This window comes from Alosa alosa, chromosome 2 (genome assembly GCF_017589495.1).
Source record: "Alosa alosa isolate M-15738 ecotype Scorff River chromosome 2, AALO_Geno_1.1, whole genome shotgun sequence".
Lineage (NCBI taxonomy): Eukaryota > Metazoa > Chordata > Actinopteri > Clupeiformes > Clupeidae > Alosa > Alosa alosa.
The window spans coordinates 24,376,524-24,403,031 of NC_063190.1; the positions used below are offsets into that span (position 1 = coordinate 24,376,524).

At 42.0% G+C, this 26,508-nt stretch overlaps 1 protein-coding gene across 1 annotated transcript; it reads left to right on the forward strand.

The window, feature by feature from the left end:
- ubl3a (ubiquitin-like 3a) lies at positions 1-23,545 on the forward strand. Its single transcript, XM_048234295.1, has 5 exons — positions 1-697; positions 17,046-17,154; positions 19,456-19,542; positions 21,312-21,389; positions 21,718-23,545. The coding sequence occupies exons 1-5, from the start codon at positions 671-673 to the stop codon at positions 21,768-21,770; spliced, it is 354 nt and encodes a 117-aa protein (XP_048090252.1). The 5' UTR covers positions 1-670; the 3' UTR covers positions 21,771-23,545.
- Positions 23,546-26,508: the final 2,963 nt, after the last annotated feature.

Genomic DNA, 26,508 nt, shown 5'->3' on the forward strand with positions numbered 1-26,508 from the left:
AAGTCGTACGGAGGCGTAGGCTATGCATTTACATAGGCCTACCAAACGACATCGTGCGCTTTTTAGCTAACCAGCCACAGTTCCTTGTTCAGTTTTTTTCTCATGAGAAGTGCCGCCATGTTTTTGTGAGACAGGATGACAGCAGACAGCGGCGCAGAGGAACACAGTTAGTAAAAAACGGCAATTTAACGAAATACCGGACGTACGGCTATTGTTTTTGTCGTCGACATCAGCGGAATAGGGAAGCTATGGTCTTTTGAAGATATATTTTGCTTAAGCGCACGAAATTACGTCGAGGTCGACCCTTGGATATTTCATCATAATTCCGTTTTCCTATGGCGTAGGAACCTCTTTCCAATATTGATATTTTTTTTCTTTTCTGGGGTATGGGAGTGGGACCTCCCACGCAATAGATATTGGCATTTTTTTATAAAGTGAATCTGAAGAAATCCTAAGCAAATGAATAATACAAGAACACATTCCTGCATTTGCCCAACTACCTCTGCGCATTCGTGGGGACAGGAGTAACGAATAAACATTTTTGAAGGGTATTTCATTGACCTCAGCATAGCCTATGGTTAATCAGTTGCTGAAACAAAGACTGAAAAGAACGAAGTGAATACAAGGAAATACTTTCTACTGTGAAATTGCGAAAGGACACTGTTCTAAGATGACGAGCACTATCCCAGCGGATATGGTGAGAACGCTTTATTAGACACTCTTTCGAATACCAAGCAAGTCTCTTGCCCTCGTAAAGTTTCTTAGCTGTGTTTAATTAAAGTATTCAAAATTCAAATAGGCAGTTGCGCTTTTAGGGCGTCATATAGCCTAGTCCAGAGAATGACAACGTCTGTAAATAGCTTAAAGGAGTTTGCTGATGACGCTCACGGGTCCCCCCTCTGTTTTTATAAGAAACTATTTGCATGCATTTTCATATCCAACCATGGTTGAAGTAAGCTACTTCGCGCAGTTGCAGATTTAAGCAACCTACTGCACACCTATAGCCTACTGTCGACTGATTTTTCAGCTTACTGTTTTGGCTAATCATTGGTGATTCTGTGGAGTGTAATTTGCAAACCTTGAATATTGGGTATTGTTCTGAAGCATATACTGTATCCCAAACAAACCACACAGTCGTAGAGGTTATGTCTGAGCCCATTGCTCTTTACCGAACTCAGCTGAAACTGAGTCTACACGTGATTTTATGCTTGTGCCTGTGGACTAGTTTGTTGTTCCTCAACCAACTTCCAGTGCTATAGCTTATCATAAGTTTTGGTTGAATACTTGGTTATGTAGAAAGTATAATAAAATTAGTTGTCCCTTCATCAGCATAACAAAACATGGGAAATGTCTTATTCTCCTGTCCATGGAAATGTTGTTTGGGTTCCTCTTTAATGATAGCCATCGTGTTAGTGGTTGTGAGGAACTGGTAGATCTCAGATTGTCTTATCTCCATGTAGAATGCTCTGCACACAATGCTTCAAACATTTCTTACTAGTAGTTTGTGTAGGATACTATGTTAAATGTCTTGTTATTATGCTTCTATTCAGGAATGTCATATTAGGATAAAACACACTGGTTTCTTTTGCACCTCTTATGTGTTAGCACCAGAGATCAGATTTCTTTGTTGTAGTTTGTAGATTGTTGCAAGGTTCTTGTAACACTAACCAGGACACTTTTGGCATATTGGTGTGTGGTCCACACCCAGGGTGGGTGGGTGGGCGTGGGGTAGGTGTGTGGGGGCAGGGTGTCAAACAATGACTGTGTGTGTGTGTGGTGTATGTGTGTGTGTTAAAGGGTATGTGTCATTATCCTCTTAGAAGATCTCTCTATCTACACCCTTCTCCTTTTCTCACAGTTTCTCAGTAACTCTCAAAACACTGCAAAGGAAGTGGCACATCAGATAGGCCACAGACTCTAAATTAGCTCTTTTGTTGTTAATTGCCAGAACACTTTTATCAAGAGACTGCTTGGACAGGTGGCACGTGTGTGATGATATTGGTACCATGTCTACCTTAGTTGGGCATTTATTTGGCAGTTTGTGTAGATTACAGCCTCAACTTAGTTTTGGCCAGTGACAAAGAAAGCTCAGGGCTAAGCATAAGTTTTGTTGGTAAGCGTGTACTGATGTCATTGATATAAAATCATGCATAGAACATTGTCTTCAGATGAGCTGATATAAAACCATGGCTCTTATGAGTGATGTAGAATCCACAACATGTGTAAGATGTCCTCAAGCTTAGTTTGTTGCAGGGTTGCACATACAATGAAAGGATTAGCACAACATAGAAAATCATTGTGTGGTGGTCAATGTTGATATTGTGGTGGGCCGCCACAAATAAGTGAATGTATGGGAAACACTGGTGTTTGTGCCTCATCTCCAGATGAACAGTACCTCATGAATCTGTATCCTCTTAGTTATTGGCAAGTCCAGGCACTTTGGTTCTGTCGTTTGTCCTCATATTAGTCTCTGCCAGCACATAAATAGTCCGAAACCACTGTCTCAAACAGTCCACAATGTTGAAACTTTCACACTGGTAGGAAACATTCACTGGCCCATACTCGAAAGACATTGACAGCTGTAGATACACATGTTTGATACCAATTTAGTAAAGCAGTAGCCAAGTAGGTGAAATAGTGGAGGAGAATGCAAGCACTCGAGATGAATGCACTGTACTTTTCACTACAGCTATCCTGTTGGTTCTTTCTTGATGAACCCGCCGCACCTTCCGTTACTAAAACACTCTAATCATAGGATTGCTGTGAAAGCAGAAGTAGTAGGCCGCAGTAGTTGAGTTTTCAGCAATGTCCTCACTGTCTATCCCTGAATTGCTTAACAGATCGTAGCATTATGGGCGGTAAGCAGGCAGAATGCTGGCATTCTGTCATCAGAAGGTTGTTCATTAGCCTCTGTTCTAATTCAGGCGTTCACATCGAACCGTGGACAGGTGAAGTTTCATGCACTTCTCACAGGACACTATAAGTCAACATAAGATTCCATTTTAAGTCAGATTTATTCTTCTATTTTTATCTGACATCAACGGGACGTGCAATAATGCAATTTTACAGTGGGATTGTGTTGAGTTCCACAGATATAATCCAGTTTCCTGTCCGTGTTTGTATGATGGGAAGTAATCTGTGAATGGATCTGTGAATGGATGCTTTATTGTGTCTAGTTTGACCGTCTGAGTCATCAATGGTTAGAGGACTTCATGTGGGTGCATTAACACTGCTCAATAGCTGACCAATTGACCAATGGACTCTTTTGGTGGTTGTTTTATTGATTGGGATGAAAAAGCTTCCTATTCTGTTGTAAGCATGGAAATGGGCTGCTGTTAGTCGGGTCGAATGTACAGCTGAAAAAGATTACATTTATTACATAATCATAATCTTACTCTCTCGTCCTAGTGCTGCATTACACATGTGTTATATCAGCAACCGTTGAATAAGGCCTGGTGCAGGTCAGCTGTCTGAGGCTATGAGTGACTTGAGGAAATCTGCAGTAAAACTAAACCTGTTTTTCCTGACATGATTGCTGTGTCATTTTAGACCTTTACACAATCACAAATCATATTCCAGATAAGAAGAAAAGCAGGAAGTGTTGTTCTGGCTGGGCACAATGGGTGCTGATGAGGTCATTTATAGAGCAGGAGAGGGAGAGCGCTTGATGGACGAGAGCCCCACCGACCCCTGACCTGCATTGGATGTCACAGTTGACTGCCTCTGAATGCATCCCCTCACTGTCAATATGGATGGATGGAAGTTAGAGGAAGGAGAAGAAGAAGAGGGTTAGAGTTTTAGTCAACGCCTCAGGGTAAACATAGGCAGGGGGTGGACAAAAAAGGTTCATCAAATGTTGGGAGCAGAGGAGATTAGCCTGAAAAAAAAGCCCTGCGGCAGAGTGACCATGAGGGGGTTAAAGACTTGAGGGGGAGAAGGGAGAGAGAGAGAGAGAGAGAGAGAGAGAGAGAGAGAGAGGGAGAGAGGGGGGGAGGAGAGAGAGAGAGGGGAGGGAGAGTGAGAGAGAGAGAGAGGGGAGGGAGAGAGGAAGTGGCACAGACTCACTCAATAAAGGACCCTTTCAACTCGACTGAGGACAATTTACAGCAGAGTCTGAGAGAGGTGCACACATTTATAAATGCTCAGCCTGCTCCTGTTCAAGCTGCTCCTTTAGCGTGCCCTACATCCTGTCAATATCTTGTGATATAGTCTCAGCCTTTCTAAAATGGTGGACTCTGTCTTTCTTCTTTTGGATGGTTGTGTTTCTCATGTGCATTGCCTCACAGTTACATAGGTACTTGGTATGTGGGTGTCTTTAAATGTGGTGTTGAAGGTGAGTCAGGGCCCAGGTAAAATATAGGCCTTTATGAGAGGCAAATCTTCATCTGAATATCACATTACCTATACCACTAGAATCATAGTTCTGTAACTTTATTTTATAAATCATTTAAAAGTTAGTAGTTTGTTTCAGAATGAATCAGGAAATGAGAAGTAATTTTGTTGCAGTTCCTCCTTTTGGTCAAATGTTTAGCAAATCAGAATTCATGTTTAGAATATTTGCTCGCAGAAACAATTTCCTGGACGATTTTAAATATAGAATGGTAACAAGAGTCACATTTGTAGAATGCATTTGTAGAATGTGTTTGGCAGAAGGTAAAACATTCAGTGGTGTTTCTAGTTGTCAGATGAGCTGAGAATAAAACAGTTAGGAACTTTTAAGCAGGTCTGTGAAGAAAAAATACCAAGCTCCTTAGTGTTTATGAAACATAATTTTCCAATAACAATCTGGTTCAGGTAGTCTACCAAACACCACAAAGTGAGACATTCCCCTTTCCCTGTGGTCATGAAGGATTTATAAAATGTTGGTATTGTATATACTGGTATATTTGTTCCTAGCAGGTGGTACATTCTCTTCTACCTAAGTCCATCTCCTTCTCTCGCTTATTCTGACCTTAAACCAGGAAGTGTTCAATTACGAACATCAACAGATAGCAAAATGACAAAGAGAAAGGGAACATCATGGTGCATGTTCCAATTTCAGCACTCACAAAGTAGTCAGAATGCTCTAGTACATTGACACCCCACAGTACAGAGCAGTATGCACATAAAGAGGGGGGTCTGGAGCATCATTTCATTAAACCAGGTGGTTGTAGACAGCCATGGCCTGTCTAATCTAACGCTGCAGTGGATAATGACTTGGACTTGGCGTATGAAGAGGTTAACACTACATGTACACCCTATGTATGTATGTTGAAAAACCCCACTGGTAGAGCATTACTGAAAATCTGTTATCAATAGAAGAACAAAAGAGAAGTCTTTATTCATAGCACAGGTCTGTCAATGGCATGTCCTTTGCATTATGCTGCTGTGCTTTGGCTTCAAGTTCTGGAAGTCAAGATGACCGTGTGGGAGTTGAAATTGGGGAGCTCAAATAGCAGCTTATGTTTTGACGTTTGATCGCGTGCATGAAGCATGAGAACCACAAAACTGTTACTGCAGCCAATTGCTTCAACCTGTTGGAGTTAATGTCCTTAAAGAACTTCCTTGAGGCAGATAATACACTGTATAGCATTGGTATTGTATAGTCAAATTTCAATATAACGTGGCTATTGTAGCCTTCTTTCTGGGTACACTGACTGGGCCTCAGGTTTTGAGAAAGGCTGGTCTATATAACCTGCATCAGAATGACGGTCCAGTGATTTTAAATGTGCTAGAAATTAGTGAGACAACGGCAATCTTAAGGAGTCAGTGTTACTGAATGTTTTGTTTTCTGACTGTTAGCCTATGTTATGTTACATTCAGTAGCATTTCCAGGAATCATTACTGGTGAGACTCCATCAGAGGACTGCTATTGTGTTTTGTGGCTCTTGGTTTGCCTGGCAAACAGCTGAACAGTGACCTCAAAGAATGCACTCACACTATTGAGCTTTGATGATATAACGTATAGCACAACATAGAATGAGAACCAAAATGGTGACTCAGGCTCAACTCACTGTAGGACACTCAGATTATGTTCTGATTGCACATCGAGGGACCCATTTAAGTAATTAAGGGTGCAGCATTATTGATTGGAATGCTTGCTGATGTGATGACATATTCATGTGCTTGTTCCATCGCGGCCAGAATAACAAAGTAGAAAAAGTAAAGCTCTGCCATTTGGAAAACAATATGTTGCTTATTAAGGAAAGTCATCAAAGCCTTATCTGTCACTTCACTTGTGGCTAAATTATAACCAGTTCAGTGAATATGTTTATGTGTTGAAATTCAATATGATTGTGAGAATGTCAGTTTTTTTTTTTAATCTCTGATGCTATTGATGAATGCTGTTTAATGAAGTTGAAATCGGGGTCTTGGGGGCATTTGGGGAACAACTTCAGGCCTGGATGAAAAGATGGCTTCATCGGGTTGTAGGATCGCTTGGGGTACTGGTCACCCCCCAAAAAAAGAGTTGAAAAGAAAAAGTGTCCATAAAACCCCCATGCATGTATCTTTTAAAGTGCTGCTCAATGAGGGCCTTGTCTGACGAGAGCATGCCATGGAGCGATGCTAACGAGACACAGGGGCATATTGTATAAATGAAGCACAGGGGCTAGCAAGATGAAAGAGAATGTGCTCCTGGAAGTTTTCTGTGCCATCTGGCAATTCCAGGATAAGGACATTTCAATTTGCCCAGCAGTTCCGCCCCCCTGCCCCCCACCCCCGTCTCTCCCGGCTGCCCTCTCCTCCACAGTGTCTCTGCAGATGTCTGCCCTTTACTGCTACAAAGCACGTGACCAGTGGCTCCAGGGCAAGGGGCTGCCTGCCTTCATTTGGCAGGGAGATGTGAGTCTTTCTCTCTCTCTCTCTCTCTCTCTCTCTCTCTCTCTCTCTCTCTCTTCCTCTTCCTCTCCCTCTCTCTCTCTCTCTCTCTTCCTCTCTCTCTCTCTCTCTCTCCCTCACCCTCTCTCTCCCATCCAATTGTCTAGTTCACCGTTTATTTATCCCTCTCTCATTCCCTGCCTCATTCCTTTGCTGTTCATTTCTCCTTCAATCTCTCCCTCTACACAGGCATCAACTCTCCTTCTCTGTACACCTCCTGTTTTAATGGACTTGTTACATGACATCTCATGCATTGCCTCATGTGTTGAGGTTTTGTCTTTAATGGCTGTGTGTTAGCCTGTGTGCTGAAGCTGTTTTTTTTGCTATCCTTATTGACATCCTGTCTATTGCATCCGTTTGCTGGTTCCCCCTGGACTCCATCTAAGCATCAAGCATCTTCCCTTCCTTTGAAGATTCACCTTATTTTAATTAGCCTATCCTTGCTTCCTTTTCTGGCACAAACGCAACCACAAACCAGTTGTCAGGCTATGACCTGAATCTTAAACACAAGCGTAAATAAACCTACATTGTATCTGCAATGGGAATACCTGTTTACTCTGTTATGGTTCCCTCTAAACATTCTGTATGGTAGTATGTGGATGATGACATACAGGTTTAATAATTGAGCAGCACAGCCCCCCTCTCCTAGCTCTTGCCTTAGGGACACAGGGACACAGGGACACCGCTCATGGAGCAATCTTCTATCTGAATGCCTTATGGCCTGAGCTTGGTGTGCTAGCAGCCTCAATCTGTGCTAATTTCTCTGGATTTGCCCTGGCTGGTTGGCTGCAGTAGTGTGTCTGTGTATGAGAAGGGATAAGGGATGGTCAAACTCTGAGCTCAGTTCATAAGCATTCTCCCTCATCCAGATGATGTTATTGATTCTCCAGTAATAACACTTTGAGTCTCTTGAAGTGTCTAGGTTTGCTTTGTTGGTCTATACATGGAGCACCACCTTTCGCTCTCTCTCTCTCTCTCTCTCTCTCTCTCTCTCTCTCTCTCTCTCTCTCGTTCTCTCTGTCTGTCTCTTCCATATCCAGCCTCTTGGTGTCTGGACAGGATGTCCTTCAGGAGTGCTGAACGAGCGTTTGCACATGCCCAAACCTGCAGCTGCTATTGTGCTGTGCTCGTGGTTTACCACGAGGCTAATGCACCGAGGAAGCCAGGCCCTGTCTGTGGTGAGACAGACCTCTGACTTGGCTAAACACAATGTCTTCATCAGACTCATGTCTTTATTCCTCCCTCTCGCCGTCGTCCCTTATCGTCGTTGTTAACTGCACACAGTGCCTGCTGCTGTGTTGATATCTCAAAGATGGAGCGGCATACAGTAGGTACAGCCGAGTGGAGTAAAACATACCATTACTAATTCATCATCCCAAGGCTGCTTTCAGACCGCAATGTTTCTGCCTCAGAGGAACGTCTTCTTCAGCCGAGTGTGTGTGTGTGTGTGTGTGTGTGTGTGTGTGTGTGTGTGTGTGTGTGTGTGTGTGTGTGTGTGTGAGTGTGTGAGTGTGAGTGTGAGTGTGAGTGTGAGTGTGAGTGTGAGTGTGAGTGTGTGAGCTGAATGAAAAACACTGAATGAGTGCTGGAGGTGAGAATTTTGTTAAAAAGACGGTCTGTTGTGAAGACCTTGACTGTGGATTTAATGAAAGACAGAGTATGAATCATTCTTGGAATACCCAAGGATATGCTGTTCAGCATTTGGTAAATCATTTAATAAAGGTGACCAGAGAACACCTTTGGCCTTTTTCCTCAAGAATATCAGGTTGTAGATCTTTAGAGACAGTGGTGTGCTGTCAGTGCCACATCCCTCTAGCCATGTTGGGTTGTTTGGTAAGCCACTGAGAAAAGAAGTCCCTCCCTTAGATATACGACTGTTCCACTTGACTGGCGTATGAAGCCCATAGGTGAGAAGAGGGGACTCAAGGCACTGTCTCGCTTTAAGAATTATGACACCTTTCTCAGTGTAAAAAAAAAAACCCATTTGTGTTCGTGACAAGATGAGGGCCTGCAATCTCACATTTAAATCTAGGTGAATTTTTCTCGTCTAGAGGCTCTTAATAATTCTCTGAGATCTGCAAATGATGAAGGCGAGGAAGGAACATGACAGTTCTCACAGCCTGTCACAGAAAGGTCATGCCCTGGTGAAGTCCTTGGCGATTATGAACAATTGGCAGTTGGTAATGTAGAGAAAGCTGGGGCCTAAAACAGAAATTAAAGATGGACCACGCTGCGCAGGGACTCGACTGTGAATTAAATAGCCCTGCTGAGCCTGTGTCCCTATCAGCCAAGTCAATTAAGTTTAGCTTTTCATCCGTGCTAATACTGTTGAAATACTAGTTCAGTACTTTTCATTACTGTTTTATGGGAAGTGTTTACACTCCTTCGCGTAGTCTAAAGTCCTTTTCAGCCTCAGTATTTCATGCATGGAATGGAGTGGGCTTGCGTACACCTTCTGTTTTTGAATCAGAGTGCTTGAGTGCTCTGAGAGCTGTTGTATTAGCACTTAAAGAGGCAACATAGCCTCACTCTACCACACTGAGGAAACCACTTATCTTTCAGCATTCATATACTTATTAATGCACACTCAGTGAGTGCAGACATATGCATAGCATATGTGTACTACTCAAAGATAACCGACACCATAACATAGTACTATACTACCTACTATTTTATATTCAAGTATCCTCCCCATTCACACTCTAATTATAGTTTTGTGAGGTGTCTCCCCCTCCCCCATTTCTCTCTCGTTCACCCCCTCTCTCATACTCTCTATGTTTCATTCTTTCCTTCTCTCTCATCTTTCATCTCTCTCTCTCTCTCTCACACACACACACACACACACAGCATGGGAAGTAAGGGATCACCGTAGTCTTCAGAGATCGACGTGTCACTCTGCATTAGTTCTCAGGCGCAGCAGAGTGAGATTTCAGAGGTCTTAGCTGTATATCTCCCTTCACCCGCCTCTCCATCTGTCTATAATTGGCCCGTGGAGAAAGCGCACACGATGTCAGCAGAGGAACGATGACAACAGGATAGGATCAACGAATGAAAGACTGAATGAAATCTCACAGTGCTATATTCCTAGAACAAGCAAAAGCTGTTGACTCTTTTTCAGATTTAGTTTGCTCATGTGTGTGTGTGTGTATGAGTCTCTCTTTTTCTCTCTTTCTCTCTCTCTCTCTCTCTCTGTGTAGCCTGTGTGTGTGTTGGTCACAGAGTAGAATGCTGGTAGCTGCCCATGCTAAGCCATAAAACAGAGTGGTCATATCACAGCTAATTCAGTGCTTTACTACTTATCCTTACCTACTAACATGATCTGGACTATGCACTATGTTATGACTTGAGTATCAGTATACCACTTACTGTAAAGCCAATTTCCTGAATACATGACCACCGCAGTCCTACTTAACATCTTCAAGCAGTTGAAGACTATTTAATCAATGTTTGGCTACAATTGTTTATGCTTATAACTATATACTAATGTTGTAAGTACATACTAAATGTTCTGTGCTTTGATATGATATGACTTTGGGGCTGAATAGACTGCAGCTGGTGTTGACATCATAACAAAATAGTGATTTTTTTTCTGTCTGGCTTTGAAACATAACACAGTTTTGCAGCTCCATAAACTGTCCTTCCAAGCAGTCAAAACAGGTGATGTAATTGTGCCAGGCCTATATTCTGAAAAGAGACAGATTAAGGTAATGGTGGCACTGATCCCTCATAAAACAACCACACACACACACACAAAGAATGGGTCTCATCTTGCGGTGTGACACAGACATGTCTGTCACTCACAGGCCTGGAGCCTACGAGTCTCCTCCCACCCACCTTTAGCTCTGAACTCTGCCGGGGCCACCCGTCAGAGACTAAATTAACTTCTCATGAGAGCACAGCACTCCCTCCATCCCCCACTCCTAAGGCCTTACCCCTGTCCCACCCACCACTTTGCCTCTTGGCAGACTTCTAAATATGTCTATAGTGTGGGCTATTCATGTCTTAGCCCACGCTGTAATGAAATTATCTGTTTTGTTTTTTGGCCTGCCTGTGTTAACATTTTTTTTTTTTTTTTTCGTAAACGGGGCCTGACGCAAGACAGTCATCACATGCTGATGAATGGCTTCCTGTGATGTTCTGACGCGGGGTCGAGCACTGACTGGTGTCCTGTTTGGTGAAAAGGAGCCTTTGTGCTGCTGCTGCGATGAGCTGTTGGGGGTGGGGGGGTTATTTGAGGGATCAAAATGCATTGCTGTTATCAGTGTCTTAGAGAGGGTGCTCCTGCAACTACTAGCAGTAGTGTGAGCACCAGTGGTAATAATAATGGCAGGAGGGAAAACTATCACACCTAGCACATGTAGCTTTGGGAAGGTCAGTCTAGTTTAAGGCCTTTGTCCAGGATTGGGTTGGGCTGTTGGTGTTGTTTTCCAAGGATTACTGAGTCTAAAGTGAGGTCTTTGGGTGGTGGCTTTCACTAATCCTGTTCCCCGGAGACCTCGTCCTCTGACAAGGGGAGGAGGGCAGGAAGAAGAACACAAACACCCAGAGCTTTCAGGATTTCCAACACTTTATTAAATAAGCACTGGTGGCTAGGCTTCTGCAACCCAGGGCCTTATAAATGCTGTCAAGCCTGAAGGCCAGAGTAATATTTTTAGTTATCATATAACCCTCCTCTACCAAATCAGTTATCCACTCTTCTGTCTTGTGTCTTTGCTCTTTCTCCCTTGGGTCTGTTTCAGGAGCTCTATATTTCAGGGAGTTATACACAAAGGCCTGGTTATGGTCTCTAATGACTACTTATATTTACAGCACCTAGTGAAAAAGAACACTACTTCACAGAGCCAAGCGTTTTTCATTTAGGTTGAGTTATGCGGTCCACTTAAATTATTTAACATTTTAAACCTAACCTTAGGTCCACAGTATTTGCATGGCTGTATTATATGGTGCCAGTGCGTCTTATGATACAGCTTTTGTCCTGACCTCACTTGTAGGCTGAGATTAGCAGTCCACAGGGTGTGGTGCCCTCTGGCCCTCAGCCTCCTTCTTTACAACCTCCTGTCAATAATCACTGTGCTGGAAATGATGTGCAGTCAAGGTGACACCGGCTCCCTGAAAAAGAAGAAAGAGAGACAAAGATAGACAGAAAGAAAGAAAGAAAGAAAGAAAGAAAGAAAGAAAGGGGATTGGTGGAGTGTGATCAAAGTGTGGCTGATGACTGCCATTTTGTCACATGAGTGCTGTCAGGTGTTTTGAGAGTGATACCTGGGTGAATGATGAGAAGACTGATAAGGAAGGGAAGAGAAAAGAGAGGAAGTGTGTGTGTGTGTGTGTGTGTGCAGTAGGTCACCTGTCACTTCTGCATTATTCGCTACTGGGTTGCAGCTGTTGGAGAGGAAGTGAGGCCTGGCCTGGATTGATCAAGCTAATGAAAATGGACGCTGCAGGAAAGAAGCAGAAGGGAAGTGTGTGTGTGTGTGTGTGTGTGTGTTTCCAGTACATAGTTAGATGCAAATAATGTAGCAAAAAAGTAGCAATCGTACTGGTGTTTCATATGATGACATTCTCCCATATGCTCTGTTCAGCTTTCCGAATTCCAATGTTTTTGATGGATGTCTAATAAATGACCATGGATCATAGAAATAAACTAAGCTTTAAACTCTCGGTGCCATGATTGGCTCAACAAGTGAATTTATTTGAAGTCATTGGATAGATTAAATGTTATTTTTATTCTGATGGCATAGGTAACTTCATGCATATATTTCTTCAACTGTTTTATGGTTGTATGTTTTAGTCTGAACTGAAAAGAGTAATGTTTTAGCTACGTCAATTGCATGATGATGGGCAGTATCTGTCCATAAATTACCAGGACTGTTCCTCTTGAAAACTAGCCTGATGTCATTACCTTGTTATTCATTATTCATAAAATACAGGGTCCTAAGGCACTCTGCCTTTTCTCCTTTTCTCTCCATTTTCACTTCTCTTTTCTCTTTTTGATCCCCTCTCCCTTTTCTGTACTATTCATTGCAAGTGAAATGGCTTTCAATCCCTCTCTGTGTAATGTTAGAATGAGAATTATCCTATGGAGACCACAGCCTGCACTTAAGTAGAGAATGTGCTGTACCATTCATGTGTGTGTGTGTGTGTGTGTGTGTGTTTGCCTGTTAATCATTAGTCACCCTTAGATCCACTGCTTTCATCTGTCCAATTTGAAATTACTGAGTCACTGTTCAGCAGAACAAACATGCATAATGCAGCTGTTAAAATTGGTGGTGATGAGATATCATGCTTTTTTTATCTAAATCGTACTTGACTGAAATTAATATAATTTTTAACTAATATATTGAGTAGTATTTACATTACAGTATATTACAAATTCCATAATGTATTTCGATGTTGTGGAATTCATTAATAGTCTGCCAACTAACTGGCTGCAATGACAGAAATGTTTATTTATCTTCAAAAGGGACTTTACTCCAAAACAGGTGGACTGCACCTCCTCGCCTTTACGCTTAGTCCTGGCAAACATTTGGGGAGCAGCAGGGAGCTTACCACTAGATTCGCTGGACTTATTTGGAGAAATCCTTGCCAGCGGCATTGTTTCCAATGTTATTCTCACTGATGTGTGATTGCATAAGAATCTTATGATAAGATGGCTCAGTTGCCATGTGTGTGTGTGTGTGTGTGTGTGTGTGTAAGGGGAAGAGAGCAGAGAGATTGCGCACATGTTGGTCCCTGCACAGTGTAAAGCTCGACTTGGTAGACTTGGTAGCCGAGTTGCATGGACCTCATGTTACCTTTTCTTGTTTTTGTCGAGACAAGAGATGCAGGCACACCAGCTTCTCCCTTGTTATGCAGTCAGCTGCTGTTGTTTGTCTCCTAAGCCTCCCCTGGTAGGCAGTCATCGTTGCTTTCCCTCCTCCTCTTCCGAGCCCTCCTGTCTCATGGGTGGCCATCACCATGCAATGCCTAGCCACCACAAGAGCTATGAGGCAGACCCTAAGGATAAGGCCCAGCCATCCTGATGTGGTGTGTGTGTGTGTGACAGGCTTGTGCAAAATTCCAGAATTGAATTGAAACTGGCTCTTAAATTCGAATTCAATTCTTGAATTTCACTTGCATTTCAATTGAGGTAGCAAACAGGAAGCAGAATTGCAATTCGAATTGTGCACAACCCTGGTGTGTGTGTGTGTGTGTGTTTTTTGTATGTGCATATGGGAGCACAGTGTGTTAATTAATCAGAGGATACTCTCTATCCTGAGGGCAGCAGCCCATAGGGAAGGGCACTTCTCCTGAACCCCTCCTCAGAGCCCAGGCAACTAGCTGCGTTTCCTGTCAGGTACACCTCTGAGGACGTCTCTTCCTCCAACCCTCCTGCGTCCTGTCCCATGTGCGCCAGAAGCACAATGCCATGACCTCATCCTCTCTGTGCAGTGACGCACAGCTTAGCTCAGTGATGAGCACCTGAGGTTGGGGAAGGAGCCGCTAAAGGTTTCCCCAGCCCCCCCCCCCTTATGGTGTGTTGGTGGATCACAGCAGGACTGCTTTGTTTACATCCCACTGAGCGGATTTCCCTCACTTCTCACTGAAGCCTTATTGGCATGCATTTGGGGAGCTACCTCCACAACAAGTAAAGATGAACAGAGTGAGAATAAAAAAGAAGGAGAGAGATGATAAACAGTGTGAGAGAAGTGGATCAAATTGGAGAGAGAAAGCAGTGGAACAGGAAGAACGCTTGCCTGGAGGTGTTTCCTCAGTAAGCAGTGGCTCCCAACCTGGCACGTCGCTATGGAAACAAGAACAAGGTGTCTGTTATCCTTTTTTCATTGTTGTGCCACCCTGCGCTCTTTTCAAATGGAAAAAAAAACTTGTAGGGCATGACGTCACAGTGTTTGTGGGAAGGAGAAAATGCCCTGGAGTGTTTAAGTTCCATTTGCATCATTTGGATTCAAAAGATATTTTTATGCAAATCACGTAGATACCTGAAAACACCATTACCATGACATTGCTTGTTATATTGGGAGGAAAACATAATCAGCTGTTGATTTATGTAGGGTGTTATTTCATGGAAACTGGGTACTACTTAATCTTGTACTCATGTCAACACCCCCTGTGTTAAATGATTACTGAACAAAGGCCTTGATACTGAATCTGTCTCATACATTTACACTTTTAAGTGCACTGTGAAGAGGCTGCTTGACCAGGCCCACATAGTCCCCAAAACGCAGGGTCCACCTTACAGTAACAGGATGACCTAAGCCAGGCCAGCTGTGTCCTTTAGAGTCGGACTTCTGACCGCAGCTCCGTGGCTCTGGGCCAGCCACGAGGAGCGGTGTGAAATGGACTTCTGGTGCCGAGCGCGAGGCTCAAGCATACTGTGATGTCAGCGGAGAGCGAGCGAGCGGCGCCAACACCAACAAACACACACACACACACACTCATACATATACACATCCACACACACATACACACACGCTCTATGCAGGGCATGGACTGACCAACCCGTCAGTCCGTCAGATGGCCGCTGGTGGATGTGTCAGAGGCACTCTTGTCCTCCCTTCCTCGGGTTAGTGTGCACGTGGGCTGCCCCAATCTAAGCACAACCTCAAAGAGAGGAATGTGAGGGGCAGTCTCTAGTTTTATTATTGTGTGTGCGTGTCTCTCTGTGTGTGTGTGTGTGTTTTGGAGTCTGCTAATATAAGATTTGTAGAGGGAATAAAAAACATCACTATACACATATTTTCCTAAACCTATCAAAAAGCTTCCCCCTATTTATACTATTAATTCAGAGCAACTTATACTATTACTCTGGTTACCCATATTTCTCATAATTTTTGGACTATTTTTGTCTTGCTTTCTTCTACCTTGCAAGAGATGTAATGTAGTTTAGTGCTTGCAGAAGTAATGGACATATTACCAAATTGCATAGAAATTTTTTTTTTTGACTGTGTGGCTATGTGATTTGATTGCACCAGTGAGATATGACCGTGTTTTGATTTTGCTGTATGAGTGTTTGAGTGTTCTCTCCTGCGCGCTACACTAATCTGATTTGATAAAGTGCTTAGGAGGATCTCTGTTTCAATCCGCTGGTGTTAGTTCTGTTACATCACCCACCCGGCTGTGTGTGAGTGTGTGTGTGTGTGTGTGTGTGTACTTGGCTGGGGGTTGGGGGGGATGATGTAGTGGACTCACATACACGAGGCACATGGAAGCACAGCCGCGTAATGACGCTCACGTGCATCAGACATGCCCGGCCAACAGCTGGAGGGAGAGAACAGGGGAGGGGGAAAATGAGAGAGAGAGAGAGAGGGATGCAAAATAAGTACACGATAAAGAAAGAGACAATGTCCACATTGGTGAGAGCCTGCTTTCACTGTTTCTTAACAAAATGGCACAGATATCTACATTGTTATGCATTTCACAAGCTCCATAGCTAGCTATTGCAGTTTGCTGGGCATGGAGCATGAATGAACCGTTCAGTAAGATTTTCATATGGTTATTTAACTCTCAGATAATGAGGAGCATATTGCTTTTGTACTACATGCAATATAAAATGGTGTCCGAAACAAATCTAATGTCATTGTCTAAAACCACTGGGTTGGATTGCGCTCCTACTGGGTCACTGCTTTCATGTACACCGGAACAATCCAAGCAAACATTCCCGTTGACCAGCATACAGCAGCATCTATACTGCTGTGTCGGTCAAGCAGGTATCGTATCGTACTTGCTTCTTTTGTTACATGCTCCATCACCTGCTCCTCTTCCTTCCTGTGTCCGCTGTCACTCTTCTTCCCCTTCTCATGTTAGGAGTGGAAGTTTCTTCCTGTTCAGGGGGGATTTTTGTCCTCGCAGCTATTGCCACCAACTTGCCTATTATCGAACACAAATCTTTTGTTATGCAGATAGAGAAAGACATTTATTGAAATCACAAAGCTGTTGGAGTCATGTAGTCTCTGCACGCACATAGACACACACACACAGAGAAACAGACAGTCATAGACTTCCTGCCAGAACTCAGATTGCACTGGTGTAACAGTCATCATACTAATGCCCGGTGAGAACCCCTGTGTTTGTGTGGCGAGAGGAGCTTGGCAGCTCGCCGCCAGAGAATTAAAAAGGAAAAAGACCCAGTGCTCTCTTTTCTCTCGCTTTTGAGGTCCTAACAACCCGACCTTTTGTGTGTGTTCCAGATCAACTTGAGGCTCATTTTGGTGAGTGGAAAAACAAAGGAGTTCCTGTTCTCGCCCAACGACTCAGCTGCAGACATCGCCAAACATGTGTACGATAACTGGCCTATGGGTAAGAGACCTCACAGCACTACCCTGCACCCCACAACTGCATGTTACAGCGCAAGGAACATTTTATACTGTAATAAATGATCAATCTTGTGGAAGTACCCACAAGAGTAGCTAGATAAAACTATTGAAGACACATTCAAAGCTCAATAGCTCTCAGCATGCTTGTGTAATACTTTACATGGATAGTCTAGGGAGAGTCTATATAATTTTTGTTTAAAATATCATCTTCAATTTCAAGATTCAATTTCAGTATGTAAAATTTTTGTTGAACAATTACTGAACATTACCACAACCAAATCCAACCCCTAACCTTGACCATAAATGGTGATTAACAGAGAATTAACAGAGACAGTTTGTTGAGAATCTGAGCATCCGTAGATAATCTGTGGGCGCCTAAGCGGACTATCCAAGTAAAAAGTACCCCATGTCTGTGCTACAACGCAGTGCCTAGTCAATTATTGAATGTGTGGTCGCTGTCCTTAGATGAACTGGAACAAATCTGTGGATTTTCATACACTCTCCCTACACCCATATGACCTATGCACCCACCACACATGGCCCATACATAACCCAGCATAATCCCATGAGTTCTGTGTGGTACAGAAAAGCCGGGACAGAGTCTCAGTCCCCACAAGGTTGTTGTTGTTGTCCTTCCATGTTGAAGGTTGCTGGTTTCATTTGTTTGCGTAATGCTTTATTATCCTTGGTTAATCTTTACTGTGCGACGGAGCTCATCTCATCTGAGCCCAGTTCCAGATAGGTAATCCCCTTCAGAGACATGTACCTTCACTTACTGGCATGGATGCCATAAATGCATGCCCCATGAGAAATTACAGTGAAGTGAAAGAAAGTCAAACAATATGACTGGAAGGTCCACATAGAGAATGAAAAGAGATATTGAGAGGGAAAGAAAGAAAGATGGGTGGATGGATAGATGGGTGTATAGTTTGATAGAGTACTTTGAGAGCAAAGCACGAACAGCCAATCTGGGAGGATGACTAGTGCAAAGTCTTTGGCACGAGACAAAACACCTTTGCGAAGGCACCTGTCTGGAGCCTATTATCAAGAAAACACATGCCCACAAACAAAAGGATCGGCGTCTAAGCTCACCACTTCTCTCTGCGGGGAGTTAGTACAGATGGTGTCCAGATATCCCTTTCATCTTTTCCTTCCTCTCCCTTTCACTCTCTCTCTCTAGTTCTCTTTCAGTAGCCTCCTCTCTTTTTCTGTTATCTGTGATTGTCTTTCCATGGGAGTCTCGTTTCTTCTTGCCCTGTGAGACCCATTCAACTTGAGCTCTATCACAAATAATAAGGGTTTGAACTTAATTCTCGTTGTTTGTAGATTGCTTCTAGTTTTAAGTAAAAAACAACAACTGTGCTTCCTATTCTTCACAGAAGCAATGTCTGTATGACATTAGAGGACACTGGAAATTGTGGATTTTCCTAAAACGATCACATGGGGTAATGACATTTGAAAGAAAGTACAGAAAGCAGATTCTTTTTTGGGGAGGGCAAAAATATGTAGCCTGTCATAATTCTAAAGGGGATGCATTGAATCAGCCCTTTGGGTAATTGGAGAGAGGAAGAGTGTTTCACGTCACCAAAGCAAAGTGGATTTAATATGAAACTCATGACCGCGCGCTTGCTCCACTGTCCTCAGTGGAGCCTCTCTGGAAGGTCACAGAGGAGTCGTTAGGGAATGAGAGGGTTGAGTAGAGATGAAAAGAGTGATAGAGGGAAGAGGAAGAAGAGAGAGAAAGAGAGAGGGAGAGAAGGAGACACAAAGAGAGATGCAGAGTCAGGCATTCTAAGGATAATGATGGTTGTAATGTCAGTTAACACCATGGCTTTAGGCATTATGTGGACTGTAATTAAATAATTTAGAAAGGAGCACATACCTGTCATCTTATTCTAAGCCTCGCCTCTCATAAACTCCATCTTGAGGTGTAACCATAAGAAACACCTAAGCTATATTTTTTATCACTAATAAGAGTGTGAACATGTAGATTATGATAGCCAAAATAGATGTGAATTCCTCTAACAAAGTGTAGGCCTGGTACATTTGTTAACTCTGAAGCTGAAACTATGTAACGAGCGTATTCAAAGAAGTTAAATGCTTAAATATGTTAAATTAGGTTCTATTTTGAGAAAATATAATTATTCTCCTTGTCCCTATTAAAATTCTTATCTCTCCATCCCCTATTTGACTCCTAATCTTTCTCTCTGCCCTTCCACCCCGTTTCTCTCTGTCTCCCTCACTTTCTTTCCTTCTCTTTGTTCCCCTTTTTCTCATTCCACAGACTGGGAAGAGGAACAGGTGAGCAGTCCTAACATCCTGAGGCTCATCTACCAGGGACGCTTCCTGCATGGCAACGTGACACTAGGAGGTGAGGCCCGCTTTATCGTCCTCCTCTCTCACTGCCCCTTTGCTATGGCAGCCAGGGTCGGAGAGAGGAGTCTTTTTAACACCAATGGTTCTAGCTACTGCTGCCGTGACAAAGTCTGGGTGATGGGTGAAAAGAAGGACCAGCTCTGTACGAGAAAGAGAGAGAGAGAGAGAATAGAGTGTTTCCGACAGACCTTACCAGATACACCAAATGTTTCATGCAACGGAAACACACCAAAACTATTACACTGAAAAGTGTTTTGGTGGGGTTGGTAGGAGAGGTTTTGTATATAAATAGATAAATTGAACAGCAGTGGGGATGTTTGTGTGGTGATGATGTCTGTGTGAACAGTTAGGTCCTAGTCTGTAGGACAGACCTGCTTTCAGAAGAGCAGGGCGGAAAGGAAATAGTTGGGCCAGTGGTGGGCAGCCGGCGTGTTTTTGTTTGGCTGTCCTTCAGACAGAGGTTAACCTAGGTGGGGAGGAGGAATGGGTGCTGAAGGAGCTTACAGAATGAGAAGGCATGGAAAGAGAAGGCAGACAGAATGAAAGACAGAAGCAGGCACTCCTCCCTGTTCCAAACGGAGAGAAAAAGAGGCTAAAAAGAGGGGGAAGATTCCATATAGGCCAGTCAGTTGCTAAGACACTCCATTTGCTTTTATGGGTGCTCCCTGGACAATTCTATGATGATGATACTTTATTATCAGACAACGGATGACATTTTTGTTGTGCCCATAGCAGTTCCTTATGCAATTCTAGTCAAAAAGCATGACAAAGCCACCACCATAGCAATTCACTGAGAATAAACCTCATGTAAATATATATTATGTACCTGTTCTTAAGCCAAGACATGTAATACAGTAAATGGTAGTTTCCACACAGTAATTTTATGGGTTAATATTATGAGTTAATGTTCAAACAATAATATATGTGATCCGATCTTGCAAAATGGGTCACAAATCGTTTTCAAAATACAGCATTTTGAATTATGGCCTCCCACCATCTTTTTCCAATTGAAAAACTGAGAAAACCGTGTTTGAAGTTACAGGTTACAGGCAGGTACATTTAGGATTTGCCCATTTTATTTAAATTTTTTGTAAGTTAACGTTCTTGTCTTGACTATGAAACTTAGGGACATTTCTTTTGAAAGTCTTTTCTTTCATATAAAACCAAAAAAGAAAAATCAATATTTTCAATAGTTTTTAAAGTAATCGGCCTGTATCTCAAAATTAGAATATACGATTTTTGACTAATTTTGTCAGATCGTGTCACATATAGTATATCTAGTTCTGACACAGTAGCATCATGGTGTTTGGGCTGTCTCCTTTCCCTCTCGCATTAGAGAACATATGCACCAGGGATAGAGCTGGATTAAAGCCTTGCATCATCGTCGGTGTCAGTATTCTGTGCCAAGGCACAGACAGGTCTTCGGCCAAAAAATGTCAGGCTCCACAATCTGCACCGGCACCATCTGGGGCGCAGAATACTAGCCCACGAAAACCAGACTGATGGTAGACAAGCTTGCCACAAGGAGGGCAACTACAAACTGTGGCTCTCTGCCCTATGTCGACGTTCCCTCAAAAGCCCTAATAGGGGTTTAATAGCGGGTTAATGTGCTGTTTCATTGCCTTCCTCAGATACTGCCCATAAACGTTTATCACTCTGAAAAGAGTGACCTGAAAAGGATTTGATTGATGTCTTCCCTGATGCATTGCCCAATAATACTCGGTACAGCCACAGTAATTTCTTGTGTGTGTGTATGTCTTGCAGCATTAAAACTGCCCCATGGAAAGACTACAGTGATGCATTTAGTTGCCAGAGAGACATTGCCCGAGCCAAACTCCCAAGGTAACCATTTTTTAATTTTGTGCCTTCTCAAGAGTTTCACATGCTCCCAAGCTGCAAGCAAGCCTCACTGTATGCTTTGCAATCTGTGCTCCACATATCTTTTTTGCTCCATCTCCATTTCTCTCTCTCTCTCTTTCTCTCTCTCTCTCTGACTGAAGTCTGAAATTATTATATATTTGTGTGCCACAAAACCATGCAAAGATACTCTTAAAGACACATAAACATTAATTTCACATAAACATGAAATACATAATTGCTGTCTTTTTAAGCTCTCTATATCTAAAGAGCAGAATTGTTTACTGTGTGCCGTCTTCTCTTTCACTCTCAGGGCAGAGAAACCGCGAGAAGACCGGAGAGAGTAACTGCTGTGTGATTCTGTAAATACATTGCCTCCATCCCCAAGCTGAACAGGATGCATTCGTAGTTTGCCTCCCATGCTGCTGAAATACACACCTACACACATACACAGATACACATCCAGGAGAAAATGAATGAATGAGAATGGTGGAGACATTGCAATATGGAAACAAAAGGAAGCAGCATTAGGCCTAGGTTAGAGATTGAGGAAGGACTCTGGGCTCGTAGTCTTTCCATTAGTTTCAGCACTGTGCTGTCCATGCATCCTGCCCTAGAATCTTAACTTCTGTTTCCGGCCTTTTATGAACTCTCCCCCTCTAACTCTTTCCATTTTTATAGATACACCTCCACACACACACACACACACACACAGGCAACACACACACACACAGGGTTTGCACGTGGAGGCCATCTTCTTGTTCATTGAGTTTGCCTGCTCTCACTGCATCTAGGGCTTTGAGACTGTCGGTCGGTGTGTGAAAAGGAAATTAACAGGGTCAGATGGGCTGTAGTGCCCCCCCCCCCCACATATTACAAAATAAAGAGGCAGACACAATTAGCTACTAATTCTTCTAAATGGTCGTCCACGTCAAACTTCCCCAGTTTCCTGATGTGCAGGGATGCTCCCAGACAGCTGTGCTGCCCAAATGTGGCAGAGGACGCTTTCTCCCAATGTGCGCGCTGCGCCGCGCCTCTCCAGCCAGGACACAAGTAGTGCTCTAACCACTGATTAAATCAACACGCGTAATCTTTTTTTTTGTTTCAGTGCAGTAGACCAAGTGTTGATGTGCCTGATTGAAAGCGTAGTGAATCTGGCTGATGCTTTGTTTATCTGTTTATTTTTTCTCCTTCATTTCTGAATGCATTTTAAGTGCACATTATATGGATGTAACTCCTAATACTTGTAGTGCAATTCCAATACTTGATGCAGACAAGGTAGATGTTTTCCCCTTAGTCTCATATGAAGGTCTAATCAGTACATAACAAGCAAAAACATGAAATTGCTGTTCTTCAGCAACATCTATGGCTGGATTTTAACAGTGCACATGTTATTTTTGACCAATCAGTGTTGTCTGCCTTCATCAGTTTAAAACGGCTTTGTTGTGTAGGGAATTTAACAACTTCTCGATTTATAATTATTTTTTTCATGTTTCTTTTTAAATGTTTGTTTATTTGTTTGTTTTGTTTTTGTCTAAACATAGTGAAAATTGAGGTTTGCAATCCAAGCCAGAAGATGATTATGGAGTGACTTTGGAATTGTTTTGGTCTTCATGTAATGAAATCCATTTGCACAACAGTGAAGCATGTGCTCTTTCATCTTAACCTGTAATTTTGTTTATTTTGATATTTTTCCAAATGGAATTGTATTCCAAGGTTACATATGTGTAGATTATATTTAATATGAATCTTATATAGAACATAACTGTAGATCTTATTGGTATATATAGGTGTTTAGTGTATGATTGTCAATACAATTAGTACATTAGGAAGTGTCACTTGCAGACAGTGTCTCGTACTTACAGCAGGATACCCCTAATCAGTTACAAGTTGTACTGTCTTATCCCTTACTTTTTTGTTTTCAGCTGATAATATGATCAGTTATCTTGTGGGTTTTTGCTTTAAGGAAATGCTTTATAACACATTGCTAGGTCTTAAAGAGTATTGTTCATATTGATCAGGATTCAAATCTGTACAGAGCAAAATGTTTTCAAACTGATTGTAAATAGAACTAATGCTTTCCCCTTCCAACTACAAATGGAGAATCTCTATAAACAGAATAAAATAATTATTGAAGTGGATCAGTGCAATATTTTCTTTGGTATTTTCTTTTCACAGATGATGGGAAAAATGTCTCAGTGAGATCAATTCATTCATTTACCTGACCAATTTCCCAGCATGGAAAATGAGAGAGAAAGTTCAATGTCTTGGAAAATCTTGCATTGTCCTGAAAAAATATTTAAACACTGTCCAATTTTCCTTCATCTGAGAATGGACTACAATGGGTGTCTATAACATTGCCGTCTTAAAGGGTTAGGTTATGTTCAGGGACATATTAGCTTTCAAATAGTTCATGAACGAAAGCATTATAAATATACTGCTTTTTGTTATGGTGTGGAAACGCTGTGAACTCACATAGCACATACAGGTTGAATGACCTTACAGCTTGTATGTGGCCATGTAAGATATTGTAAATATTTACCAGTTTTCAAATTATCTATGAAATATGGTCCAAAAAGTATTATTCACTATAGTACGCTATGCTGTTTTCTTTTTTAAACAGATCATTTTTGTTTAGGTGAGGGCGAGGAAAAAGGACATTGTTTGTTTTGTCACTAGAGAAGAATGAGGAAGAGCTACATGACAGTAATGAGAATTATATTGACATATGTAGTGGAGTCAGCGTTCACCCAGCCTGGCCCTTTGGATGCAGTTTTATTACTTCAGAGGCCTGGGTTTGAGACCAGGAGGGGTGACTTCGTGCTCTCTCTGTCTCTCTGTCTCTCTCTCTCTCTCTCTCTCTCTGGCCATTAGAGGCATGCCCCAGAAAGCAACACATTACATGGCACACTCCCTGTCTGTCATACAGGCTGGATCATCACAGAAGAAGATCTCTAGAAAATAGTGACATTAGAGTGATCTCTGACTTCTGAATTGCCTGTAAAACAGCATTGATGTACATTTCCTGAGCCTGTGTGCCCACTGTTTGGGCAGTGTGAAGCTAAAAGTGTTTTCTGTTGCTGTTCTTATATGACGATTGAATCCTTTAAGTAATAATATATGACACAATAAAATCACTTACCTCATAGGTGTAGTTACAGAGGGTTGCACTGTTTCCCTGATCTGTGCCTTGAAATTCCTTGTTCCTCCTCCCTGTTTATACAGAGCCTGTCCCATAAACCACTTCAGTGACTGGAAAGCTTGGATTTCCTGCCATAAATATTTACTTGACAAAAATTCTTTGTTTTTCTCACAGTGTTTAATCTGATGTACTTTATGTGTGGCTCCAAATTCAACATGGATGACTACTACAGAATGACAAACCAATCGGTTTAAGCTATGAGATGCTAGGTTGTGGGGAAAATCTATGGAAAGAGAGGTGCTTCTGTGTAAATATCTGACCATGACCTCTTACTCTGAATGACATTGAAGGTCTGATTCTATTTTAGTGTTTGGTTCCATCTTGTGGTCACATATTGTTCACACAAGTTTTGATAGAAATATTGTAGTATCCTAGGCCTATGATTTTTTTACTTGATTATCATCAGAAAAGCAAAAATAAGCACAATCTCAGATCACAGAAGACAAAAGAAAGAAAAAAGACAAGGACAAGTATTAGAACCTTGTAACGAATGACATCTGTTCCAACCCAGGAACATGAACTAGCCACCATAGTGCTCGTGATCAAATACAGGTGCAAAATGTTTCACATTCCATAAAATCAACGTTAGTATACACTCACATCTTGTGTCAATGCCAACTTACAATGAAACAGCTGTACAGGGTTTCATTTGAAAGGAACAGTGTGATTCCTGCCTGTGCATTAGACTCCTGCATGATCCCTACAACACACCTCTTGACCCTGGCTAAAGACCCTGCCAGAGACCCTTTTGCTTGTTTGTGAAACTTGTGAAATAATATTAATTGTGGTTGAATGCTAATCTTAACAAATGCTGACAGAAAAATAACATTACAAAATAGATCATACCAAACTCCAGTGTTGTCCCTGAAACCTTTATATTGTTATATTGTTTATAGTATTTATATTATAAATTATTAATTCATACTTTCTTCCAAGACATAGAATCTAAATACATAAAAGCTCCATATCCCAAAAAGATTTTGATTGCTTCAGATACACTGTATATTTATACCCCTTAAAACAACCATATGGATGCATTTCATGATATTAATGCAAGCACTGTAAACACAGTGCCAATTTAAGCACAGTAAAGAGTAGTGTTTTTATTTCCTAAAATTAATCTACTTTTTATAGAATGTTAATTTTGCACAAATATGCAATACATTTCAATTTAATGGTCCACGACTTGAACATTTAGTTTTGGCCCGCGACCCTCCACCCCGATTCATTTAGATAGATAGATAGATAGATAGATAGATAGATACTTTATTGATCCCCAGGGGAAATTCAAGCTTCATTTTTTCAAATTCATTTTTGCCCCTTGACGTGGAAGAATTTGGGCACCCCTGGTTTATACGATTGACATATCTAGGATAGGGATGAATTTGTCTCATTCTCACTGCAGAGCTAACTTTTATCTTGACACTAGGAAGAGATTAGTGCCCACAAGCAGTCACCAAGCACCTCACAATGTGACATGTTTTCTTTCTCCCTTTTTCAGTGTACAAAAATGTTGGGACCTCCTCCTCTTGCTTACTGCGCTGAAATCAGATTTTCTAAAAGGTATTCTTGGATTAGTTTCTCTTAGTTTTGAACTCCACAAGTTGCTTCTTTCAGAGACAGAAGACTGAGCACTGTGCTTTAGGGACTTGGGTTTATATGTTATTTGATGCAAAAATTACATTGTAAGTGTAATGTGAACCCTTAAGGTACAAGTCCTGCAAACCATTCTGTTGGCAAAAACAGTTGGTCCTCCCTTCCCCATGGGTATTGAATTATACGGTAATTTCAATAATAAAAACATAATGATGTGTTCCAAGTACAAAATAGAGAGTGAAACTGTAACAGACATGTTTTTTCAGCCAAAAAGGCCTTTCTTTGTGGCATGACAAGGTACCTTAG

What these genes read in the sequence shown, in the direction of transcription:
- ubl3a (XM_048234295.1), top strand. Translation starts at nt 671, where the DNA reads ATGACGAGCACTATCCCAGCGGATATG. An exon ending in GTACGATAACTGGCCTATGG is followed by an intron (nt 17,155 to 19,455) that starts GTAAGAGACCTC and finishes CTCATTCCACAG; the next exon opens with ACTGGGAAGAGGAACAGGTG. An exon ending in TGGCAACGTGACACTAGGAG is followed by an intron (nt 19,543 to 21,311) that starts GTGAGGCCCGCT and finishes TATGTCTTGCAG; the next exon opens with CATTAAAACTGCCCCATGGA.